The following is a 23,094-nucleotide window of genomic DNA, read 5'->3' as shown; positions in this document are numbered from 1 at the left end:
CCACTGGAACGGTCACACATATACATATATCTGTGTGAGAGTGCACAGCAGGAGAGTCCACAGTCACTCTCATGTTGCGGCCCTCTGCTTTGATATGCCAGAGCTACTGTGGATATTTGGCAAGTGGCTTTGGTCATCTGAAGTGTTTGCCATTCCCTTAATCTAATATCACAGAGCATCAGGGTTTAGGTGGTGCGGCTTTTGATTACAGGCCAGCTGCTCGCCTCGAACATGTTTGATCTCCACAGGCCGCCCTCCCACACACTGTAAATCCAAATTCTAAAATTTCACACAGAGACTGGTCTTATTGAAATGATTCCTTGATCCAGGTGAAAAGTCATTGTCCTGAAGAAAGAGCTGGACAATTATTCACAATTGTCATTTGCTGACTTTTAGCAGAATCATATCGTGATCATGATCTTTTTTCCTTCCTTTTTACATATGTGAAGACTCTTGTCTGCTGTCAGTGCACTGAATTCTTCAGTTCACTGCAGTGTATTGGTTGACAGAAAGTTAATCTGCCTGTTAGCTGATTGATCATTTGAGCTACTTTTTTGTCTCATGTCATGGTAAAGTCAGTATCTTTGGCTTATGGTCAGTTGGTTGGACAAAATGAGACATTTGAAGACCTCACCTTAGGAAACTGTGAGGGACATTTTAGACACGATTAAGTGATTAATCATTAGTTGTGCCCTCAAAATTCTTAGTAAAGAAACACCCCAATCTTTGGGGTCTGGACAAGGTTGCTGCCATGTTGTCCACTCCAGGGCAGGGTGGGGGCGAGATGAGGGAGGGGAGGAAGGGCAGTATGGGCCTACGCTCTAATCCCATTCCAGCGGGCCGAGCAGCAGCAGCAGCAGCAGCTTGTGCTGCATTCCACAACTCCGGGGGCTTTTTAGGCGGGGAGGGAGGGCGAGCAGCATTCCTCCATGGCCGGGGCCATCAAAGACGCCGCGCAACATCAAAGGCCACTCAGAGCCTAGGTGTTGATGACTGCAATCCTCCCCTCAGTCCACTTTTAGCAACCTCAACCCCTCAGCCCTCTAACACGCACACATACACAGCGAGCTGACTGCGCCAGGTATGTGCACCCTCCAGCCTCCCTCCTTCCTCCCTTGGCTCACCAGCCGTTCTGCACCAGCATTAATCATAGCTCATTAAGTAGTGACATTGACTTTTGTTTTATGGTGAGAGTTGAGGAGGAGCGGGGCGAGGCAGAGCGAGGGATGCCACTGATATTTGGGGCGGTGCTGGCACTGGTTGTAATCTAGCTGCACAAACACTGATTGTGGTGTTGAACGGCAGCAGAAAATTGTTGTTTGATAAATTGTGTAGTGCTGAAATTCTTAGTCAATTAAGACATTAGTCAGTGGACAGAGAACAGCAGTTTTGAAGTACACTTCTTTTTTTTTTTTTTACTGCGTTTTAGACAAAACAAGAATCTTGAAGACGTCCTCGTGGGCTCTGTGAACTTGTCTTCTCGTTGTTTTCTGACGTTTTAATTAAGTAAACAGTTACTTCATTAATATTTGAAAGAAGACCTCATGGCTGTGTTTTGTAGAGAGTGAAGTTGAGTTGTCTCTTTCTAGTTGAGAAAGGTGTTGGGGAGAAACAACACGTGTACTTACTCTGCAGTTGTGTGCTATATGGAATTGTTTATTAATGAGCGACATTTCCCTTTGCTTGTTACATTGTTAGTCATGTTAATTAATTCACAGTGGCACCTTGATGGCAAATAATTTATGCGTATGTTCACCTACTTTTGTATTTGTCCTCATAAGGACAGCAGCCTCCTGCACACGGAGACAATATGTTTTCTCGCTGTTGCTACTTTATCTTTGTTCATAGATGCAGTGATCTCTTCAGGGAAATGGGGGCGTTGCCCCCCTCCCCTCCTTTCCAAAATGGTGGCACCCAGCCCAATGTTGACCCCTGAACTTTGTCGGCCTGTCCTTTGTTCGTGTCACTCTGGGTTTTAAAGACTGAAGAGCTGAAAGTGACACCAGGGAGACTTTTGAGTGTGCGTACACACACACACGCCATTGACAGTTTCGGGATGCACTTGCACAGAGTTAATAGAGTCACAAGCTCGGCGTCCTGCTTAGTGTTAAAGCTGTCAACCCCAGAGCCTTGTGCTACATATCAGGACATTTACATGATATTAGGTGTCTTCTGCCAGCGTCCCCTGCACACAGTGAAACCATGACACTTGTTTGCTTTGCCCGTTGCTATGAAGGTGGCGTGGAGGTGATTTTCAGGGGAGGTTAAGGAGGGGACAATGAGTAGTGGGGGGTGGGGGTGAGGCAGACAGACAGATGATGACTGTACTGAGACTCAAATCACAAAGCAGGCTTGCTCAGGGTGCGCCCTTGACTGAAAAGTTTTCTTACTAACATTAAGACTAAAATTGACTCCTTGAGCTTTTCCTCTGTTGCATGGTACACTTCAAGCTCACTTGCCTCAGAGGCGTGGAGTGCAGTCAGATTGTTCTCATCATAAAAATGTAATTGAGGTTCTAGCATTGACAAATCTGTTTTTGTTTTTTATTCCATTTTTATCATACTCTTCCTTTACATTGGTTTAGACCACTAAAATAAAAGATGGATGCTGGGCTAGCCTGGCTAATTGTTCCTTTAGTCCCAGTGGGGAAGACAAAAGAGAGGAAGTCTTCATTATTTGAGAGGAGAAGCAGAGGGATCCCTTTACGGTGATAATGTTACAGGAGGAGGAGTGTCGGCCCCACCTGTAGGGCCCTCCCAGCTGCTCCACTGTAACTGGATCCTGTTCCCTCTCTCCTCAAGGCTACCAGCCCTCTTTGAAGTTATTTCTAGTGCTGGGAAAGAGGGGCAGAGAGCGACCAAGAGGGGCAAAGAGTGACTGAGAGAGTGAGGGGGGAGGCGTGTGTGTGTGTGTATATAGTGTGTTAGTGTGTGCATTTAAGTTTGTGAGTGTTTGTGCATGCTATACATAGAAGAGTGCAATTCAAAACTCTTGCTCATTTCTTGTGCTCATTTCCCCCCACGCAGACACTGAACCAGACAATTCATAGTTTTGTTTAGACATTGCTTGACATATAATGAATCAACCTCACAATAAACCCTGAGGATATATTGTTTATTGGCTAAAAAAACACCCACACTAGGTGTATTCTGTAGTTTAATGTGAGAACATGTTCAGTATTTGGACGATAGTTTTGCCTGTAGACACTTTAAAATCTACTTGGTCTCATTTTTGTCAAGAAAATAAAAGCCTTGAGCAGACTTGTCACGTCAAACCCTGACCTATCTTTGGCCAAGGACACTCACTGTAAATCCTCCCGGTGTGCTCTGTGTGTGTTAAACATGCACGTCCCGATCTGCACCCAAAGCTTAACCTCACAGAGCCTGAATTAAAATGACTTCCCCGTCCTCACCTGCTTCACTCAGGGTTTTCTGGGGCCATCTTTTGGATTAAGGCTGATCGTCAGACTTTGATTTCCTTCCCCTGTCCTTCTAATGTGGCGCCTGAGCTCTGCTGGGTTCAGACAGGTTGTCTGTGGGCCAGTGGGGAAGGTGTGATAATGAAAAAGAAGAGATGTTGAGGGATGAAAGCTAGAGGAGGAATTCCACATGAACAGATGGTGGCAAGACTTTGGGAAAATTTGACCTTTGACTTGACCGTCAATCAATTGTGACTTACCACATATGTCTTACAAAACCACAAAAATCACAATAGCAAACTGTAGTTATTAATGGAAATTACACCTCATAGACATTGTGTGTTTTAGTTCCTTGTTTTTGCAGTGTGTAAATCTGATGATACAGCCATGATATTATTGGGAGCAGTTGCCAGATCTTTAGATGAGATATCAATGTATGTATGTGTCAGCTGGTGAGATGTGTGCATCTGTGTGAAAGTGCTTTTCTCACATACTTTAAAATAGGATGCCACTTTTCACCCACAAGAACTGCAGCTCATTCAAGCACCCAGCAAACACTCTCACCTCATCTGTTTGACCTTCTATATGTTTACTGGAGGTCTGAAGAGCGTGTGCTGGTAGAGGGAGGTCATTTGTGTCCTTATTACCAAGAACTGTTGTTGTGTTTGTATGTGCACACATTTGCAGAAGTGCGGGTTGGGGGGGGGGGTTAAGCACCAGCAGGGTTGTAATTGGTTAAAGCATGCTCTCATGTCTGCCCTGCAGGGCACGGGGAGGAGGGGGGTAGAAGTCGACTGCGTCCTGACCGCGCCACAGTTTGTTGTCAAGGAGGGTGCAGCGGGGTTGGCTGGTGGAGGAGCTAGTGCTAACATGTTGTTGACATTTTGCTAGTTTGTGTGTTTTGGCCAACAGTTTTATGCTTGTTTGCTGGATGTTACACAATGGAGCATCCATGTTATGTGCTGGTTTGCGTAAAATGCTCTGCAGTAATTACAGGCAGTGTTTTCGGCTTAGTCGTCTTGTGGTTTTATTGTTTTGGTGAACTCTTTGGTGCTAATGATGTTTGCAGAAGTGGTTTTGGGCATCACTTTTCTGGGCAGTATATTGTTTTCCTAGAAAGACCGACCAGCCACCACTGACAAATGTAGATGTGAAATGACAGTTTGATAATAGATCAAATTGTTTCAGTCATTTATGAAACAATCACCAACCTTTTTCAGCTTTCTGTTTTATTATCATCACTTTAAATTGAGTATTCAAAATGTTGTTTGGACAAAAGAAGGGTTTTTGGACCTCGTACTTTTCATTAGGTTTGAAGTTTTACAGACTGAACAATTGAAAGATGAATCATAAAACTTAAGGTCTCTAGTGTGAGAATCACAAATGATTCAACTACAGGTTCAGTCACTATTGTGTAACATCAAGCAGTGACAATTTGTTCCTTTACCTACATGAATATGACCGATTAATACTTCGACTGCACTTGTATATGTGACAGTTGCAGTCATGTAATTAACTGTATTACCTCTGGGAAGGAGCTAGTGTTGACTGAAAGGAAACATTAAGATGTCAAACACTCACAATAGGCTGTTGGACTTCTTAGCATATACCGATGTAGTAATGAAGAATTCTTGGGATTTTTTTCAGCTACTGTGTGTGTTTTAATACATGTACTGTCAGATGGTGTGAATGACTGCAAGTGTACTATGATGCTCAAGGTTGTTTGAGTCCGTGGAGATGTGGGTATCCTGTGTGAACATCCTGTTACATACCACTTGGGGAGACATGGTCCGTGGGCTGTGATCAGACATTACCACCTTACCATCCCATCCCCAACAGCCCTGGACACAGCTGCCCGCCACCTCTGTTGGCAAGACTGGTGTGTTATTCCAGGAAGTCGACAATACTCCCCCCATAGCGAGGGAGGTTGAAGCACAGTGCTGGGGAGAGGAAAGTGTTGGTGGAGGAAGGGGAAGGGGGGAGCACTGGAGGAGGTCGGAGGGGTCGGTTGAATTAAAGGCCCCAGGGGTAGGTGGGCGGGATGCTTCTTCAACTCAGGGTGAATGAGTTCACGGTGAGCGGACAGTCAGTGAGAGATGCCACCGAGTTACCCCTCGGTCACCCATGATGCGTTTCAGACTACAGACTTACCCCTCCACACACACGCCTTTGCTCAAACAGCGAGATATCGTAAACACACGCACGCCGCTGGGGAAGCAGATGGGTGCGAAGGACTGGCACCATGCCCAGGTTTTTCTTCTTCTAGATTTTTGTGTGCGTGTGAAATAGGTGCCAAACCTTCTTCCAAAATTCATAAAAGAAACCCAATGAACAACAGATCTGTCCGGTTAATCATTTATGCTGCTTCACAAAGAACAGCTTGTAAAAATTGTCTTTGGCTGGCACTTGCTTCAGACAACAAGGCAGCTTTGATTGTTATGACAGAAACTTGTCCTCCGTGTGACCTAAATGCCATCATAAGACGTGTTGGAACTCTGTTCTGGGTAAAGTATCGGTGCTTGAGATTTCTAAAAGGTTTTTTTTTTTTAAGTTGATGTTTCAAGGATATATATATACACGTCTGTATCTGCTGCTGGTATGGATCAGTTTAGCTCAGGGATCATTCTCCTTTCCAGTCCGCCTACTTTCCTTTGATGTTTTTAGCTCCTGGTGTGTTGTAGCAAGGATGTCTTATTGCAGTGCACAGCACAGTAAGAGCCATATTTCATGCTAGTGCATAACTTTAAATAGACGTGCAATTCAGCAACTTCTCTTAAAATTTTAGTTTTTTTTTACCCATTGAGCATCATTATCTCTCAAGTTCACAAGGCTTTCCTGGCCGTTTGTGCTAAAAGCAAGAGAGGAGCATCGTCTTTTTAAAATTTCTGCTTTGTCACAAAGAAAGCTTTTCTTTTTTTAACCTTGGGGATGTTTCATGTGCAAATACAGACCTTTGGAGTAGTTATAAAGATTTCAAAGGCGATCTGCAGAATTTTAAAAAAGTTATTTAAAGTAAGAAAGCAAACTTGCTGATTATTACTTTTTGTGGCACCCGTTACTACTTTTAATGTTGAAGTGGAAGTGAGGAGAGAACCTGTAAATTGCATATACATACAGCTGTGTGGGGAAAAAAAAAGAGACAAGCTCTTTCATGCAAGGGCGGTATAGCATGGTGAGGGCAGGGGAGGGCGACTGTTTTGGAGGGCTGAGGGGCAATTGGGGGCTGTAACCAGGCCCACCAATAATTTAGAGGGAGAGAGGAAAAGGGGGTGTGCGGCAAAGGGGGGGGGAGGGGCAGAAGAAGTGGTTGTTGTATGATCAAAGGCTCAGCGAATTGTGTCACAGACAGACGGAGAAGAATGGCGTTGGATGGTGTGACTTGCATTTTGATTTCCTTTGAGAGCCCAGAGTGGAATGGGGTGGGGGGTGGTGGGAGTTTTTAGAAGTAGGGCCCTGTTTTCATCCCATTACCAACTGTTATCAGGTCACTTGTTTGTAGAGGAGACAGCCATGAGGGAATGGGAGAGTTTTGAAAGTTTTGTAATTTATTTGCAGTTTTTCCAAAACTTAATTTCAGTAAGTAATTTCATTAAGTTTGTATTTATAGGAAAGTTTATCAAATATATTGACAAGAATATGAATCAAGTGCCATACCAATCTGACTTTGGAGTTTCAATGAAACAGAAGAAGTCACTATTTCATGGTTAAAAACAAACACCATAGTATGAATCAGTCTTTATATTTTAATGGATATCAGAGTGCTAGGAAGATGGTATCAAATTAAAAAGCATCCCATGTGAGCAAGTGCCTCCTCTACAGGTGGTTTTGCAGAGAGGGTTGGGGGGTTGGCAGGGGGGTGTGCCCAGCTTGAGTGACAGGTGGAGTTCAAATCCCTGCCAGGATTTCATTGAGAGTGTGGCCTGTGTAACGGGATATTCATGTGAAAGGCTGCCTCCCCCAGGGGCACGACAGGCAGGGCAGAACGAGAGCCGCCCCCTTGTGGCACTTCGGGAGCGCCGGATGCCCTTCACCCAAAACCCTGGGTACGGAGGAGCGGAGCTAAGTGGAGCAAAGTGGAGCAACCGGGGTGTTTCCAGTGGGCTGAGCTTGTGTGATTTGGGGCCTAGCGGGGAAATTTGCAGTTAGGAACACAAGAGGGGACAGTCTCTGTCATTTTGTGTGTGTGTGTAGGCACGTTTGCATATGTGCTCATTACTATTTTGTGTGTGCGGCCAGTAGCTGTGACCCACTTCACTGGATCACCATCTCTGCTCCATACCAAACTCCTTTTCCTTTTGCTCCCCATCCCCACATCCATCAACGCCTACGTCAACATCTGACAAAAAAGAAAAATCCCTGTGGTGGAGATAATGGTGCTATTGCCAGCCTCTAAAATAACAACATGGTCCACAACAACAACACTGCCCCATTTGCAGTGCAAGAGCCCCCGCACAATGGCCCAGTGTTCAGAACCCGGGGCGCAGGCGGGGCTCCCCACTGCCATCCAGGCTGTTAGACAAGCAGCAGAGAGAGGTCATAATCACACAGCGAGCGGCGCTCCACTTCCTGGTCCTCCTTTAGATTGACTGAGACACAGGGACAGATTCAGCCTGTCTTTAGATCCTCCTACACTGACTCTCTCTGCTCTCTCCCCTCAGCACGCTCATAGAATATCTCACATGAAATGCCAAATGTCACCTCAGTTGACTGGGATGTTCTGGTATGCACTGGAAAGTTGTTACAGTTTATAGAATGATGATATGTGGGAGGACCAGGTCAAGATATGAAGGTTGAGTGGAAACCTGACTGGGTTATGCTCTTTTATCTTTGTCTTTCTCTTCAATTTTGGCTGAGAGAGCGCGCTCTGAAATTATCATACCAAATGTGTATGTAATGTATACCTGTGCTGCCTCCCTGTTCCTGTCAGCCCTAGGCTAATATCTATCTTCCAAATAGTCATCCCAGAGTCTCTGCTCACCTACGTTTACAGGGAAAAAAGTCATGCACAGTGGATGTGTGAAATGCAGGCAGACAAGGTGACTGCATTCTGCAGTCTTGTGAAAAGGTGTTTTGAGTTGGAACAGCCTTGCTTCCTGATGACCTCCTCATTGGTTTTCCCTATTCTGTTGTGAGAATGATCCATTTTGTTTTGAAGGACGAGGGTTGTGATTGAAAATCAGAGCTTAATCTCTCCTGTTGTCAAACTCACTTTTATCTGTGTGTGTGTGTGGGAGGCCTGAGGAGGAGGGGGATTCAAGGATGAGCTTCCTTTTCTCTAAAAGCGCAATTCAGAATCGAAGAGAAAATGTATGTAGAAGTGTATCCTGCAAGTGTGTGTGTGTGTGTGTGTGTGTGTGTGTGTGTACGTGTGTGCTCGTCTTCAATCTTAAACGTTCTTCCATCTTAGATCCCTTAAAGGCATATGATTTCTCCAATTCAGCATCTACTGTTCATGCCTGCGTCTCCACTATTAACACTGGTGCCAGCCTCGTCATCAGATTTCAGCCTCCAGGCGGAAAGCAAAGTTGCAGAACAGCACACAATCACCACATCCCTTCCCTATGATTCTTCCATAGTCCACCCGATTTGCATTTGACCCCCTTACTCTTAACTAAGTCCTCCCCAAAAACCCCTTCAGGTTGTGGGCTTGACCCCTCGGCCTTGTGGCACTGCAGTGACCAGGCGCCTTCTAAATATCCCTTCAATTGGCCTGCTGCACGACTAACCTGCTCCCAGTGTGATGAAGTGGGGTTCAAAGGTCAGGGGTCACCAGAGGGAGAAGGGTATCTCGGGTCATCAGCGGCAGCCCAGGGGCCAGAGTGGCCAAGGGCTCGGCGCCACAGTTCTGGCTGATTGGGGTGTTGTGGTCATTGGGTTAATAGGATAAGTGGCCTGCAGGTCAGTTTGGCCCAGTTCTAATGCTAATACAGGAGCTTGTCTTTGCACTGTTGCCAGGGTGGGGTGTGGATCCAGGATTTTGGAACTCCACTTGGTTACAGTTTTAATCCAGCCTTGTTTGAGCAGGTCATTATTTCATCCCAGTGAATGGCTGACAGCTGCAGCTCTCTTCCACCTTTTGCTTTCATTTTGTTTTGGGTTTGTGTTTGTACGCTTCACGTCTTTGCAGTGTTCAGTTCAAGCGATTGTCTGCTGCGATTAGCGTTATCTGTTCACTTCCCTCATGATACAGACCCTGCTTTGGAGTGCATGCTAGCACATACGCAAGCTTGATTATTAGATAACAGTCTGTAGCAGTCTCTTGATGTCAAAATGTGGAATACAGATTTGAGTTTTTTAAATTCTTGCTCTGTGACAACCTGTCTTACACTTAGCTGTTCTCTAGACTTCTTCACCATCTCCCCACAGTCAAGGCAGCTAAAGTAAAGGAAATGCTTTGAGATAAATGTTTGTGTTAGTTTGCAAATAAGGAGACTGCCGTCGCTTTCTTTTCTGAGCCCAGTAAAGTGAGTCACTGTTTGTGATGTCTGCCATCCTTTAGCTTTAATCTTCTCTAAAGGCATCGTCTAGCTGCTGGCTCTGCAGAGCTTTTTGGCACAGAGAACTGGGCCAATTTAGAAGCCTTAAGTGTAATGAGAGGACAACTCAAGTTAATCTGATAGACCCTAATCAGACTGTGTGTGCACTGGTGTGAAACATCAGCATCCACTTGTTAATTTAAGAAGTGAAGATAAAATGTAACCAGGCCTGGCATATATCTGAACAAACACAACCGAAACGGCAGCGAAATTAATCATTCTCAGCTGAAATAATGGAGTTAGACCCAGTGCTCCTTTATTTAAGCAGAAATTCAGTAAAAATCTGCCTCATCTGCAGATCCATGAAAGTACACGTGTCCCAGTTTTGCTTATCTGCTGCTGTTCTGTGAGAAGTCAGGTGGGATGCTGCACTGTGTGTTTAGATCCTGCACGATTTTGCCACACACAGCGAATACCTCAGAGACGTCTAATGCTCTTAAGCTCTTATGTTTCATTATGAAAAATGGGTGACAAGTGGATTATAAATTGTCTTACTCCCTTGAAGGTGGGGGCGTGGTGGTGGTGGTGGTGGTGGTGGTATCCAGATAAATTCAATTCAAAGCTAGTAGTCTGCATCACACCTGGAGCAAATCTGTAAGCCAATGAGGCCAGGACCCTCAGACTTGATGCATCGTGTGGGGCGGCTTTTCAGATTTTCTTGAAACACTGCACTGTTTGGAGTTGAAAAGGTTATCCACAGTCACCACTGAGATAAATAATAACTCAGTATCTTTGACATTAAAACTGATCATTTCTTTCTTCTTTTCAGATGCATCCTTTGGGACTATGCAATAATAATGATGAGGAGGACCTGTACGAGTATGGCTGGGTTGGAGTGGTGAAGCTGGAGCAACCAGAGCTGGACCCCAGTTGTCTGACTGTGCTGGGAAAGGTAAAAAAAAAAAAAAAAAACACTAGTTGTTTACTCTTTGAATTTCACTGTGTGGTGCTATTTGATCAATAATAATGTTTTCTCATGTAACTTGCATGGGTCATTTTATTTACCACTGCTGTACATGAGTTCATCTTGAGAAAACAAATACACTGCAGCTCTGTACAGATTAAACAACAGCTTAAAGTCTTCACGAGAGGTCAGTGAAAAACATGCATCATGCTCTACACTATCACTTTGAGTTATAAATAAAAAACTACTCCATGTGCGTGCAGCATGACATGCATTAGGGTGCCACTGTAGGTGAGTCGTGTCATGCAGTGAAATATAAAACCATCTCTCAACATATCAACATACTGCATTTTGACATCTTAATTTGATGAATTTCTAAAGTTGAGCACATATTTGTGATATTAAAACTCATAGATGTACAGTTCTGCTTCAGTAATTGCTCATTAGAAGAAATTCCAACCACATTCAGTTTTCAAGAGCCAGAACACACAGGGTTTTAATTTTTACATCTGCTGTCTACAGCCAAATTTCACATCTTGGGACATGAATACACTCAAAAAGAAAAGTAATAGGATTACTGTTTACCTGTAAACACAATCTTTTAAAGTCTTAAGGGTACAGATCAAAATAGACAACAACACTATCACGTGTATTGAATGTTGGGGCGTGATATTTTTGGCACTGTGAGCGACAAGCAGAAATGTGCAGATGGCACGGTGTTGTGTATATAGACAGTCCCCCTCTGCTACACTCAAGTAAAGAAAAAAATCTTTCCCTTTTACTTAATTAAACCCTTTTTTTAAAAATGTATCTTTGATCTTTTGTAGTCGCAGAGACAATTCACGGAAGGATGATTTTGTTTTATTTTCTTCCTTTCTTCCCATTGCTGGGTGAACTGAAGCCCTCCCTTGTCTCTCACCACCCCCTTGTCTCCATCCTTCCTCCCTCCTCCAGTGCCCAGACCCCTTTGGAGTCTCCGAGTGGTATTTTATCATGCTTTAATTAAGTGTTCCTCTTAATGGAATGTACCAACATTCCCCGGAGGATGGGGGAGGGAGGGGGGTCCTGGCTATAGTCTCATTTATCCTGTGCACGCCTGCTGACAGAAAGAGAGCAGCCATTCATAATTTAAGGAGCCCTTGTGTCGTATAGACATGCTAATGGTGCACTTTCTGTGGTGACGGTTGCTGCTACCTAGCTGATGCATACTTACACTGAGACCTGAAAACCGGCCTAATGTCCAGCACTCAAACTCCTCTTCTACTGTAGCTAAGAATATATCACAGTCATGGGTGGCTTCACTCATTAAGTAGATGGTCTTCACTGAGGTGACGCGTCCACAGTCCCAGAGGGAAGAAGAAGAATTGCATGAGTTTTAATGGTAGATAATGAACACTTAAAGGAGGACTCCACCAATTTTACACATCAAAGTTTGAGTACAGGTCTGGCGGAGTACAACTGCATATGAGGAAAAAGTTGTGTAAAGCCTTTTGTAGCTCTAGAGGGAGCTGTATGAAATTCCTGCACGTGATGGCACATCATTGCTTGGAGCCAAAGTGCTACAAGTTTGACAATGAAAACAATCTGAGGATGTGGGGTTAGGAAGACGTGAGGTTTCTAGACCTCTGGAGCCCGCTCCTCAACTCTGCTTGTGGATGAGGCCTCAAAGCAACTGAGTGAGTTGGACAGTGTTGTGGCAGTGCCATGCTAAATCTGTGGAGTGCTCTTTAAGAACCAGTGTGACCCGCGAACCTGTCAGGCATCTAACATCAGCTTATACCTTTGTTAGGATGCCAGGTCAGTTGTTGTTATGACATTACTGAGACAGATGGGATAGTTGTGGCTCCATGACATGTGCCTTAGCCAACTGAGCCACGAGGACACCCCTCCGAGTACCAGAAACCCACACCTTCCGCTCAGTGGAACTAGTCAAAGCAGAGCGCTAATGAGCCGGCCATTTTTTATTCATTCTGGGTTTGGTGTTTTGCTAAGGGACACTGTAGTGAGGATGGCAGGAACCTTGGCCTGTAACCTTTTGGCCTCCAGCCAGCCTCCCTAACCTCTACACCACTGTGCTTCCTCTGTGTTTATACAGCCAGGACTATAATTAGAGGAGGGAAAGCCCATTGTTGCATCTTGACAGATCCTCGCCCGGGGCCCGAAACACAGCTGGGTGCTTTTGCGTTGGCACTGGTGCTTTTTGCCAGGCCAGACAGTGCAGTGTTTACCCCCTGCTAGTCTGCTTACTCTGCCCAGCCAGCCAGGTCACCATGCCCAGCCCTTGTCCGGATACTATGCCCACTCTTACACACTCACCCCGCCTGGTCTGGCTTCATGCTCGGCAAACCCCCGCCCCTGCCCTCCCCCCTCTCCCGCCCTACCCGACTGGCCCCTGACTGAACCCAAGAGCCCACTCCACTTTGCTGCCACTTTGCCACCAACGGTGTTGGGGTCTTGTCTGGTCAATTTAGATTCCATTCAATTACAGAATCCCAGTGAACGCACAAAACGGAATTGTAGGAGGAAAAAATGCTGTTTACTCTAATCCACGTCTAAATATAAAGTGTCTGGGAACACAAGGCCCCCAGCTGTGCTTAGGAGCTGATCAACACGTAGCAATGGGCATTCCTTCCTCTATCTAGAGTTGGCTGAAGACTGGGAAGAGGCTTGCCTTTATTAAGTGTCCAATCGAAATTGGCTGATGCATAATGGTCATGCAGATAGATTTTAAAGTAAAAAATGATTAAAAAAGCATTTCTGGTTGAAAAGAGATGAGCTGTCATCTCACAAGAGGTTTACTCTCCACAGTTGGGAGATGGTGTAGATTCTCTGTCCTGGTTTCTGCATCTTGTACCATAATTTCACCCACTGATCATTCTCAAGCTACACTGAGCTCCCAGCTGCTAATACAGACTCTTCTGGTTTTCATGTTTCTTGTTTGAATATTTCTTTACTTGATTTAAAGCTTTTTTTGACCTTTGAGGAAACTCTACTCGGGTCGTTGTGCCTTTGTGCTGTTTTTGTCATTGGTGTGTTTTTTAATTTGTGCTAAAATTAATTACAGCTGAGCGACTCAAGCATATCAGGCTGCTCTCACTGTCACAGAAAGATGCTCTGACATCAGCAAATATTAGCAGTAGAGGAAGAGGAGGAAAAGAGGTCGGTCACGCCGGCCTCTGAAGTCCACGTGCAAACCTCACCAAAGTGCTGGCGTGTCATATATATGTACACAGTTTTTTCCTGCACTTCCTGTCCGGTTCCTGTGAGAGCTGCAGGACTGTTAAGCCTCCGACCTTTGTGTGCCATGGCAGTAGCCCCCCATCCCCCCACCCCAGCAACAGGAAAACCCAGAGCAAATCGTTCCTACTGTAGCCAACTGTGTTTGAGACATTCTTTGAAGTGGCTTGGTCGTCTGAGTTGTGGTGTCATATGAGGATGACTCTGCAAGGTGCTCTGTTGCTAGCAGAACACATTTGCAAGTAGTTGCTTCTCTTTAGTTACAGCTTATCAAGTCTCTGCTTCCTCTGAGGTGTTTGTAAATGTTGTAAATCATGCTCGCACCTCTGTGCGCATTTATCTGTTCCCAAATTAAACTATTTATTGCAGTCAATAACATATTCTTGGTTGTCACTTCCTCCCTGCCGTGTGACTTTCTCAGAACAGGCCTCCCCCTCTCCTCTTCTCCACACTGTCTTTCACATACATACGCTGCGATTTTTGGCAGCTTCTCTGGAACATGAAATCATGCCACTGGCTCTCAGGCTGGTCAGGGTCTTTGTCGCCGTGCCAGTGAGATATCGCTTCTTTCAAGTACCGCAGTGTCAGTCCAATGGTCGCACGGGGCCTTAGCGCGCCGGCTTTTCCCCTTTCATCCTGCCCTGGCTCTCATGACATCAGCCCCCAGCCCGGGCAACCAAGAGGAGGAACGGCGGGGGAGCGGAGTGGTGGTGGGGGAAAGCAAGAAGAGTGGAAGTTGAAGGGAAGGGAGAGAGGTTGGGGGGCTTGGCTTTTCAAGGAGATGACGAAGGCGAATATGTCTGGTTTGGTAAGTGGGTGGCTGGGATTTGTCTCACTTGGTAAAACTTTTTTTTTTTTTTTTTTTTTTGTACGCACATAAGCAGAAAAATGCGACCCATCCTCCCACACAGCCCTGCAGCTTGTGTAAAGCAAGCTTCTTGGCTGGCATAGCATGTAAAACTCCCTGGTATGTGCTTGTTGTGTGTGGCCTGGCGCTGCCCTTGACCAGCTCGTCTCTGAACCACGATCAGTTCCACCTTAGACACCAGCCAAAGACAACATTTCATCGCAGCGGAGCGCAACTGGCCCGAGACCGGCTGCTACAAAGCACTTAAAAATAACTAGAGCAACAAGAAAAGTTTCAAGATCGTTATTGACATATCCTCCCAGAAATAAAGCTAGCTGCTTTAAAGTTTTTGCCAGAGGCACACAACCATAAAAAGTGTATCCTGTGTGGGAAGCTCTGTCTTTGACACACATACAAACACAATCCTAAAACCACAGTTGCCATGGAACAATGTGAGCGGGCAGAGGAGTGTGCCTCTGTGTCTTTTTCTACTGTGGCCCTCAAGTTGGCACTATGGGACGGCAGGCCAGAGCAAACAGCTGCTCCGTCTTAGTGCTAAGTGGCTTTTGGACTCTAACCGTGTCTGGCATCTCAGCCAGAGCTCCAGAGAGGGAGGAGTGTGTGTGTGTGTGTGTGTGTGTGTGTGTGTGTGTGAGGAATGATGGGGATATATGAAATACACAAAGGCTACAGGGATGCTGTGTGTGAGCACGTCTGAAGAAGAGAAGCTTTAAAAGAAAGAAATGGCAACAGACAGATGAGTGTGATACTGCGGGCGACTGGCTCCGAGCCTGCGGCCAGGTTAGCTGTCCTACACACTCAGGTGTGTGCTAGAGTTCGTCCTGAGGCCACGGCAGTGCCAGTAAGGTGTCATGTGGCAGAGCCTGTTGTAAAGAAGCTTCAGTGCTGGATTGAACTGGCTGCGTTTTCAGACCACTTCTAAGACAGCATGTTGGCCTTCATGGATAGGAACACTGTCTGATCAGTGGGTGTATTTGTTGATGCGCGTACATTAGCTCATCCACTGTTTATCAGTCTGGATAAGAAGAACTAGAAGGCTGGCAGATGAACTTGTGTTTTTATGCAGACAGCTGAATGACTCACTGTGTCGCTCTCATCACTCTCTTCTCACGCCTTTTCCTTTTCTGTGCTTTTTCCTTCTCTTTATGCACAGACGTCAGTGAAGCACAGAGCCCTGATAACAGAAAGAAAGAAAATTGCTGTAGTTTTACACTCTGCAGTCTCCAGATTGTTTTGTTAAATTGCAGTGAAGCCACAATGGTGATTGATTCACAACAGCGGCTTTTGTTCATTACAGATGAAGCTTGTTTTTTTTTACCTCAAAGTTTTTAAAAGAAATCTTTTCATAGCGGAGCTATAAAGATGTAGGGTATTGATAAGACAATTTTCTCCTATGGTTGTACTAAAAATGATAGGGCTTACATCCTTTTGAGTCGAATGCGGTAAGTTGAAAGTCACTTAATGGTAGGTTAAATCAAGGCAGCTAACACTGGCAGCTGTAGCAGAAGTATAACGGAGGCTAATGCTGTGGCAGCTTCATAAACTTCTCTGCTTTGTCAGATAGAGCAAGGTGAGGAAGATTTCAAGTTCCACTTCCACTTGAGGGAAGGTTTTGTCAAAATTAAGGGTTCTAGAAAAGACTGTATTTTAAGGGCTTGTAAAATGAAATATGTCACACATTTTTTTTTTTTTTTTAACCACACTGAAAAAGTTGAAAAAAGGTCTCAGTTCTGACTGAGATTTTCTATCAGAAAACACCCATTAATTACTGAATATCAACTGCATCTGGTGCCGTATTAACCTTCGGAATCAAATTAAGAAGTCAACAACTGAAAAAAAAAAGTTACAGGACTCAAACAAACTTGGCAAAGAGCGGTCTAGCTAGCATTGCACTGTGAGTGACAGGGTGAAATGCACAAGCTTTAGCTTCCTTTCCACCTGCCCCTTGCCCTAAACACTCTGCACAAACACTTTCAAACACCTCAGCGTGGAGGGAGGGATAGAAAGAGAAATTGGAAAAAGAGAGGAGGAGGAGCAGCAAGGAGAGAAGAAAAAAGGGAGAGAAAAGCTTGTGAAGTGCGGGCCACTCAGGGGCCTGCCTTTTGGGCTCTCCTTTCATGTTTGTGTACGCCTCAACTTGCTGATATTATCTTGGCCGCTCTTCCTGGCGGGGTGTCGGGAGAGGTTTCCACTCTGACCAGGCAGGGGCCTCTCTCTCACTCTGTTTCTGTATGTCTCTCTCCCTCTCTCTTCCCCCCTCTCTGAGGCTGTGTTGGAACCCTCAACCACCTTCCTACCCCCCCCCCCCACAAAAAGTCCCTCTCCTAAATCACCGCTTCACCACGTTTCACGGCGCTTGGAGGCGCCCAGAATCCCACTGCGCTGGTTTCCATGGTCACTGGGAAGCTCCTTGTGTCATGTGGCTCAAAGTGAGCCGTCCCTGGGCCGAATTACCCAGCTTTCAATGGGGGGCCAAATGACCATTATTAGACTTCACAGCTCAGACCCCTATTTAAAGAGAGAAGAAAGGAGCTCTGGGGAACTAAGATGAGGGAGAGAGTGAAGGCGAGGGGAGCGAGGGAGAGGAAGAAAGGAGGGGAAATGAGAGGAAAGAGAAGAAAGTGCAGCTAGCACCACTGAGGAGTTGTTTCTTTTTATTTTTCCCCACCCTTACATTGATTTTTGTTCCTAATCACAATTGTTATTTGAAAGTCAGACACCAGCCGCAGCTAAAGCTCTCCTGTCTGTCAAACAGCATCCAGAAAAGATGGGGCGGCGCTGGATCAAAAGATGAGCCGTGGAAAAAGTAAATCTTAGAAAAGATAGGAGCAGACATCCACCCACGTCAACCAAAGCCCTGTCTTTTCTCTCTTCATCTCCATCTAAGCCTGTTGCTTTGTAGGGGAATGTGCTTGTGTGCGTGAGAATCCTTGTGTCCTGCGCCCCGCTGTGTATGTCAGGGCCGTGTTGTCTTAAAGGCTTGGGCCCACGGCCTGGCACGGAAGCTGGAAACTGAAGCCCCCTGGTCCCCACACGGCTAATCTGATGCCTCTCCCTGCTGCAGATGATTCCTCTGCTGGAGGGTTAGCGGGGGTGAAAATGGCATCCTGCTCTTGTGGTTCAAACTTTCTTTTATGCTCCGCCAGGGAAGCAAGGTTAGGCCCAGCACGAGGAGATGGAGAAGAAGCTGTGTGTGTGTGTGTGTGTGTGTGTGTGTGTGTGTGTGTGTGTGTGTGTGTGAGAGAGAGAGAGAGAGACACTGGAGCTGCCCATGCTCTGTGACAATGAGGTAATGGAAGAAGAGAAACATGGAGATAGGAAGGGGGTGAAGAATGGGAATGCACCTGGCAGACACTGGCAGACACATTAGCATTGTTTATGGAGACCAATATAACAATAAAATTTAGATGAGACATCTGGAAGGCAGTTGTCCTCTACCCTAAATGGTACTTAAAAAGATGTTTTTATCATTTTTTCATCCTTTAGATACTGCCAGATATTTATGGGGGTATAAGTACTCCTATATGTATTAAAGTGCCTCAAAAGCATATTACTTTGTTACCCCTGGGTATGATGTGGTGGTAGACACAGAGATACTGAACACAGATGACTTGCTGCGATAAGACAACAGTGAGGTGTTATATTGGAGTTGAAGCTGAATGAGTAAACATACCTGGATATTGCACCATCTTGCTGCCATGCTTTGTTCAAATCCTATTTACAGCCACAGACATTTCCTGCTTTGATGTTATCTTTATTGGGACGCAACAAAAGGAAAAGGTGTGTGTTATGTTTGGTGAAGAGCAGTTCACCATTTCGTAATTCAGCAGTTTCTTTGCCTTTCTCTACCTTTTAGGCCAGTTTTGCTTTTTTTTGTGACGTGTGAAGTTCAGCCCAAAAAAATGATTCCTTTCTCCGACTGTTTTATGTGAATGCTTTCTTGAGACCTGCAGAGGTAAAGTTTAGTCATGAGAAAAGAGCAAAGATTAGAACGAATTCAGAAAAAAAATGCAGTATGTTTTTTTTTTCTGCTTGCCTGTCCTGTCAGCCATCTACTAACGTACCACTACAAATGTGAACATGTTATTCTATAAAGCTTTTTGTGGCTCCAGAGTGAGGGGTGTGAAGTCTGATGACCTCAAGTAATATCACTTGAGGCACCATCGATTGACAGAAATCTGGGGGTGTTAAGTGAGAGAGGAGTGAGCTTCACAGAGCTCTGTAGCCTGCTCCTCACCTCTACTTGAGGCTAGCAGCTCCAGGATGCATCAACTACTACTAATATAGAATACCTCCAGACAGAGCTCAACAGAACTGTTTGTCAGAACTGAGCTGCATTTTGACGAAGACGAGGAATGTGTGGAATGAAAAAGCAAATATCTCTCGTTCTGCTGCATCAGTTTTGATCCTTCTGTCCATTATGAATCCAATAATATCATGAGAGTGAAATGCTAAATCAGTACTTTTTAATGCAGTGCATGTCAGACGTCTGCTTTTGCTCCACTTTCATTCTCTCATTGGAAGGCAGAGCATTCGCTGCCTGTCTTTCAACTTTGACCTTATTGGATATCAACTAAGGAGTGACAGTGAGTCTGATAAAAGTTCCTCCTCCTTTCAAAGACATTACAGACACGGTCAGTTTCCTCTCCTGCACTTTTCTTCTATAGGTTTATCTACTGAAATGAAGTAAACAACCAAAGGTTAGGCTAGGAAGGTTGCACAGCGGGAGACGAGAGGTACGCTAAGAAAAGAGGCATTATGGGGGTTATAGGGCCGAGTCCTGACCTGCTCTGCCGTGTTTGCCCAGGGAAAGAAGACAGCAGGCAGCAGCAACACCCCTCCACCAGCAGAAGGATAGAGTATTACGAGAGAGCGAGAGAGAGAGAGAGAGAGAGAGAGGCAACAACAGCAACTTCTCTTTCATGCAAGCAGGGACATGGTCTGCTAAAGCAGCTTCAAGGCAGAGAGAGATTAGAGAAAAACCGTATGACTACAGACGAATTAAGGGAAGGAGAGAAGTGGCCGTTTAGTGAGACGCCTCAGCTTAACTCGAGTCACTACATCTGGATTATAGCGCTGGAACATCCTGGGTTAAGGGAAGCACACATGCTGCTGTGTTGCTGTTTTGTTTTGGAGCAGTTATTGTCAGATTTGTCATGTCAGCTGTTAATGGCAGGTGCAGCAGTATGTTTGAGTCTTGTGGTTGGTGGTGGAACTAGTTTTTTCTTTGTTTTGGGCTGAAAAGACTCAACAGGTTTCTACACAGGAGATATTTAAGCTCAATCCAGCTGTCTACAAAGGTTGCATTTCATTCATGCTATACGCACATAATTGCAACTTGAAGCATACTTTATACTGTACCTGAATGCATCCCACGTAGATATGGACAAAGACTGAAGCTGCTGCTGCTTCTCCAATGTGTTGCTTTCACTACACATGCCTGTGTAGACGTTGGGTGGCTCTACCAAGTTGGAGACGAAAGCCTGTGTGCCAGTGGAATCTCTGAATTTTGCAAAGCTGGATTGGAGTAAATCAGTCAACTGCAGAAGTTTGACAAGTTTCTTCCAAATATTTGTGCCAAAAAATGCTGGTAAATACACTTACTTACATTACTGACACATTAAAATAGTACCTGACATTAAAGCCACAGAGGGAAAAATAGAAACTCCCAGTGAAGTATTAAAAATAAAGCACACTGCAGGATTCAAAACAAGACAGGCTTTCAAATCCAAGACTGTTAGCAGGAGCGGTATATATGCTCAAAAGTCGAAGAAAAACATTTAACATTTGATCTATTATGTGCCAAGAGACTTGCAGTGAGCAAACGCAAATCTAGTGTTTCACTTGTCTTAACTTGCTCCCAACTTTATCGTCTTCCCTCCTGTCGTCTGACAGCTCTTATCTTGTGAAAAATATGGAAAAATTCAGAAATTTCAGTACCAAGAAAAGTTTCTCCTCTGAGAGCCTAGAAGCAAAAAAAATCAAATATCAAAATTTCAGATTTTAAGTTATTTCTTACCTCCTGTATCAAAAAGTAATGAGACATGCATGCATTAGTATTTCTTAACTTTCTGCTTTTCTCTGAAGCTGATTTAAATCTTAAATATTCACAGAGAAAACATCAAGGGCTTTTTCACTGGCAGTAAGTCTAATCACTACAGATAATCTGATTAATTAATATTAGTATTTTGCTCCTTCAGAGTTTTCCACAGATATTTTAAAAAAACAACAGTTTTATCACTAATCATATCTAACCAAGACTTCCCGTCACTTTCATCCAAACAACTCCTGTTTAGACATTAGATGGAGAAGAAGCACTTAAAAAGTAGTATTCTTGTCCCTAGCCAGAAAGCTTGTTTATTTTCCTGTGAATCAAAAAGGGCCTGAGCCCAAAACCGGTAAGAAAACAACATGGGAGGGACAGAGAGGAAAAGTGGAGGAAATTTAATTAGCGGTTGTCCATTCCTCCGGCCCCAGCGTTTGGTCTCGGCAGGGCAGAGCAGTGGGCAGCAGGAGGAGAGGAGACTAAAAAGGCTTCTTGATTAGCAGCGGTCTGAGTCAATACATTTGCATCTGTGTTCGATGTTTGTGTAAACGCGCACGCCTGACGCCACAAGACATCAAACCGTGGAAAGGGACAGGAAATGCTGCCTGTGGTGCACGACAAGTAAGACAAACATGTATGTTTGAGAAGAAAGAAGTTAAAATGCTCAGTATTTCACAAAAACTCTTGAGTCCAGTGAGTGAGCCTAATCCATCATATATCACTTATCATATCTTCACAGCACACATGCGAAAAACCAATGTCATGCCGCTTCACTATTCCCACCAAAATCCATGCACTGATAGGAAGGGAAAGAAGGTTAAAAATGAAGAACGTTCAACTCGGCGCTTGATCAAAGTTTTTAAACGGTCTTAGTTCATAAAGTGTGTCACAGCATTTCCTCAGAAATCGCTCTCCGTGGCCACATGATGACATGCATTCAAATGTTTCAGAACAATTATTTCTTTGTTGTGTTACCTGATCAAGGCTTTCTACCAAAACATGTTGTTTTTTTTAACCATAATTTTTTTTATATCTGTTCATTATTCCCCAAGAGTAGGTGATTTGGCCTCACATTTGTATAAGTATGAGTCTTTTTGTCAGTTCCTAGTCAACTTTTTGAAAACAGGCTCAAGTAATATATCATTTATTGTACCTATAAGATATTAAGATTGAAATGGATTGATTTATTTGACTTGTCATATCAGTACGTTTCACTTATTGTGTCTCTAGCGATTGAAGTGTTTGACTGCTTCATATAAATTGATCTCAACTTTTTTGTACTTTAAATATTGTCAGTAATTTGTTGTGTCCATGTAGATTTACTTGGTTGTAGGGCTGTTAATCACAGGCTGAGTACTGCCCGATGAAGAGCTGATGTCGAAACATTGTAGCTGTACTCAGTAAATCTGTTTTGAGAAAATCAGTTCAGTGTGCAGGGCCTTTTCTTTGATACTATAACAAAAGGAGCCAAAGTTCTCCCAAGGTCTTGTGCAGGACTTACTCTGCAGTTTGATTCTTATTGCTGAAGAAGTGGTACTAAAAATATTTGATGTTTGATACCCACGGTTATATGTGAACACTGATAGATGATGTGTATGCCTTGAGTTTGCAGTTTAAACAAAGTAGATATTGTATATTTAAGTAAATATTAGAGTCAGGATTTAGTACAGTAGAGATGTGGGTAAATGTGTGTGTGAGAAGGAGACTCTATGTATGGTTCTTACAATGGAGGGAGAGAGCGAGCACTCCCCAGTACACCTCACTCTCTGTTTCTCTCGACTCTTTAATGGGGCCGGCTCTTTGCCAAGTTCCACTGGCAGGCCTCCTTAGAGGAGCCCCTCACACACACACACACACACACACCTCACACACACACACACACACACACACACACACACACACACACACACACACACACACACACACACACACACACACACATGCACACACACACATTTTGATAGCACAATTCACTTGTATAATTCTGGTTATGCAATGGTGGGTGAATGGCCACCCCACAATGTGCACTGAGGCAGAGACAGAAATGGAGGGGGTTGGGGGTTACTGGTTGGGAAAGATGAGGTG

General features: G+C 44.6%; 1 protein-coding gene across 1 annotated transcript in view; it reads left to right on the top strand.

Annotated features, from left to right (window-relative positions):
- znrf3 (zinc and ring finger 3) overlaps positions 1 to 23,094 on the top strand; it is a 65,447-nt gene that overhangs the window by 23,537 nt on the left and 18,816 nt on the right. The window contains 1 exon segment of the mRNA XM_018702630.2: positions 10,724 to 10,846. Coding sequence (XP_018558146.1) covers positions 10,724 to 10,846 — 123 coding nt within the window.

Source organism: Lates calcarifer, linkage group LG13, assembly GCF_001640805.2.
Source record: "Lates calcarifer isolate ASB-BC8 linkage group LG13, TLL_Latcal_v3, whole genome shotgun sequence".
NCBI classification, from domain to species: domain Eukaryota; kingdom Metazoa; phylum Chordata; class Actinopteri; family Centropomidae; genus Lates; species Lates calcarifer.
This window is presented reverse-complemented; position numbering and strand designations above follow the sequence as displayed.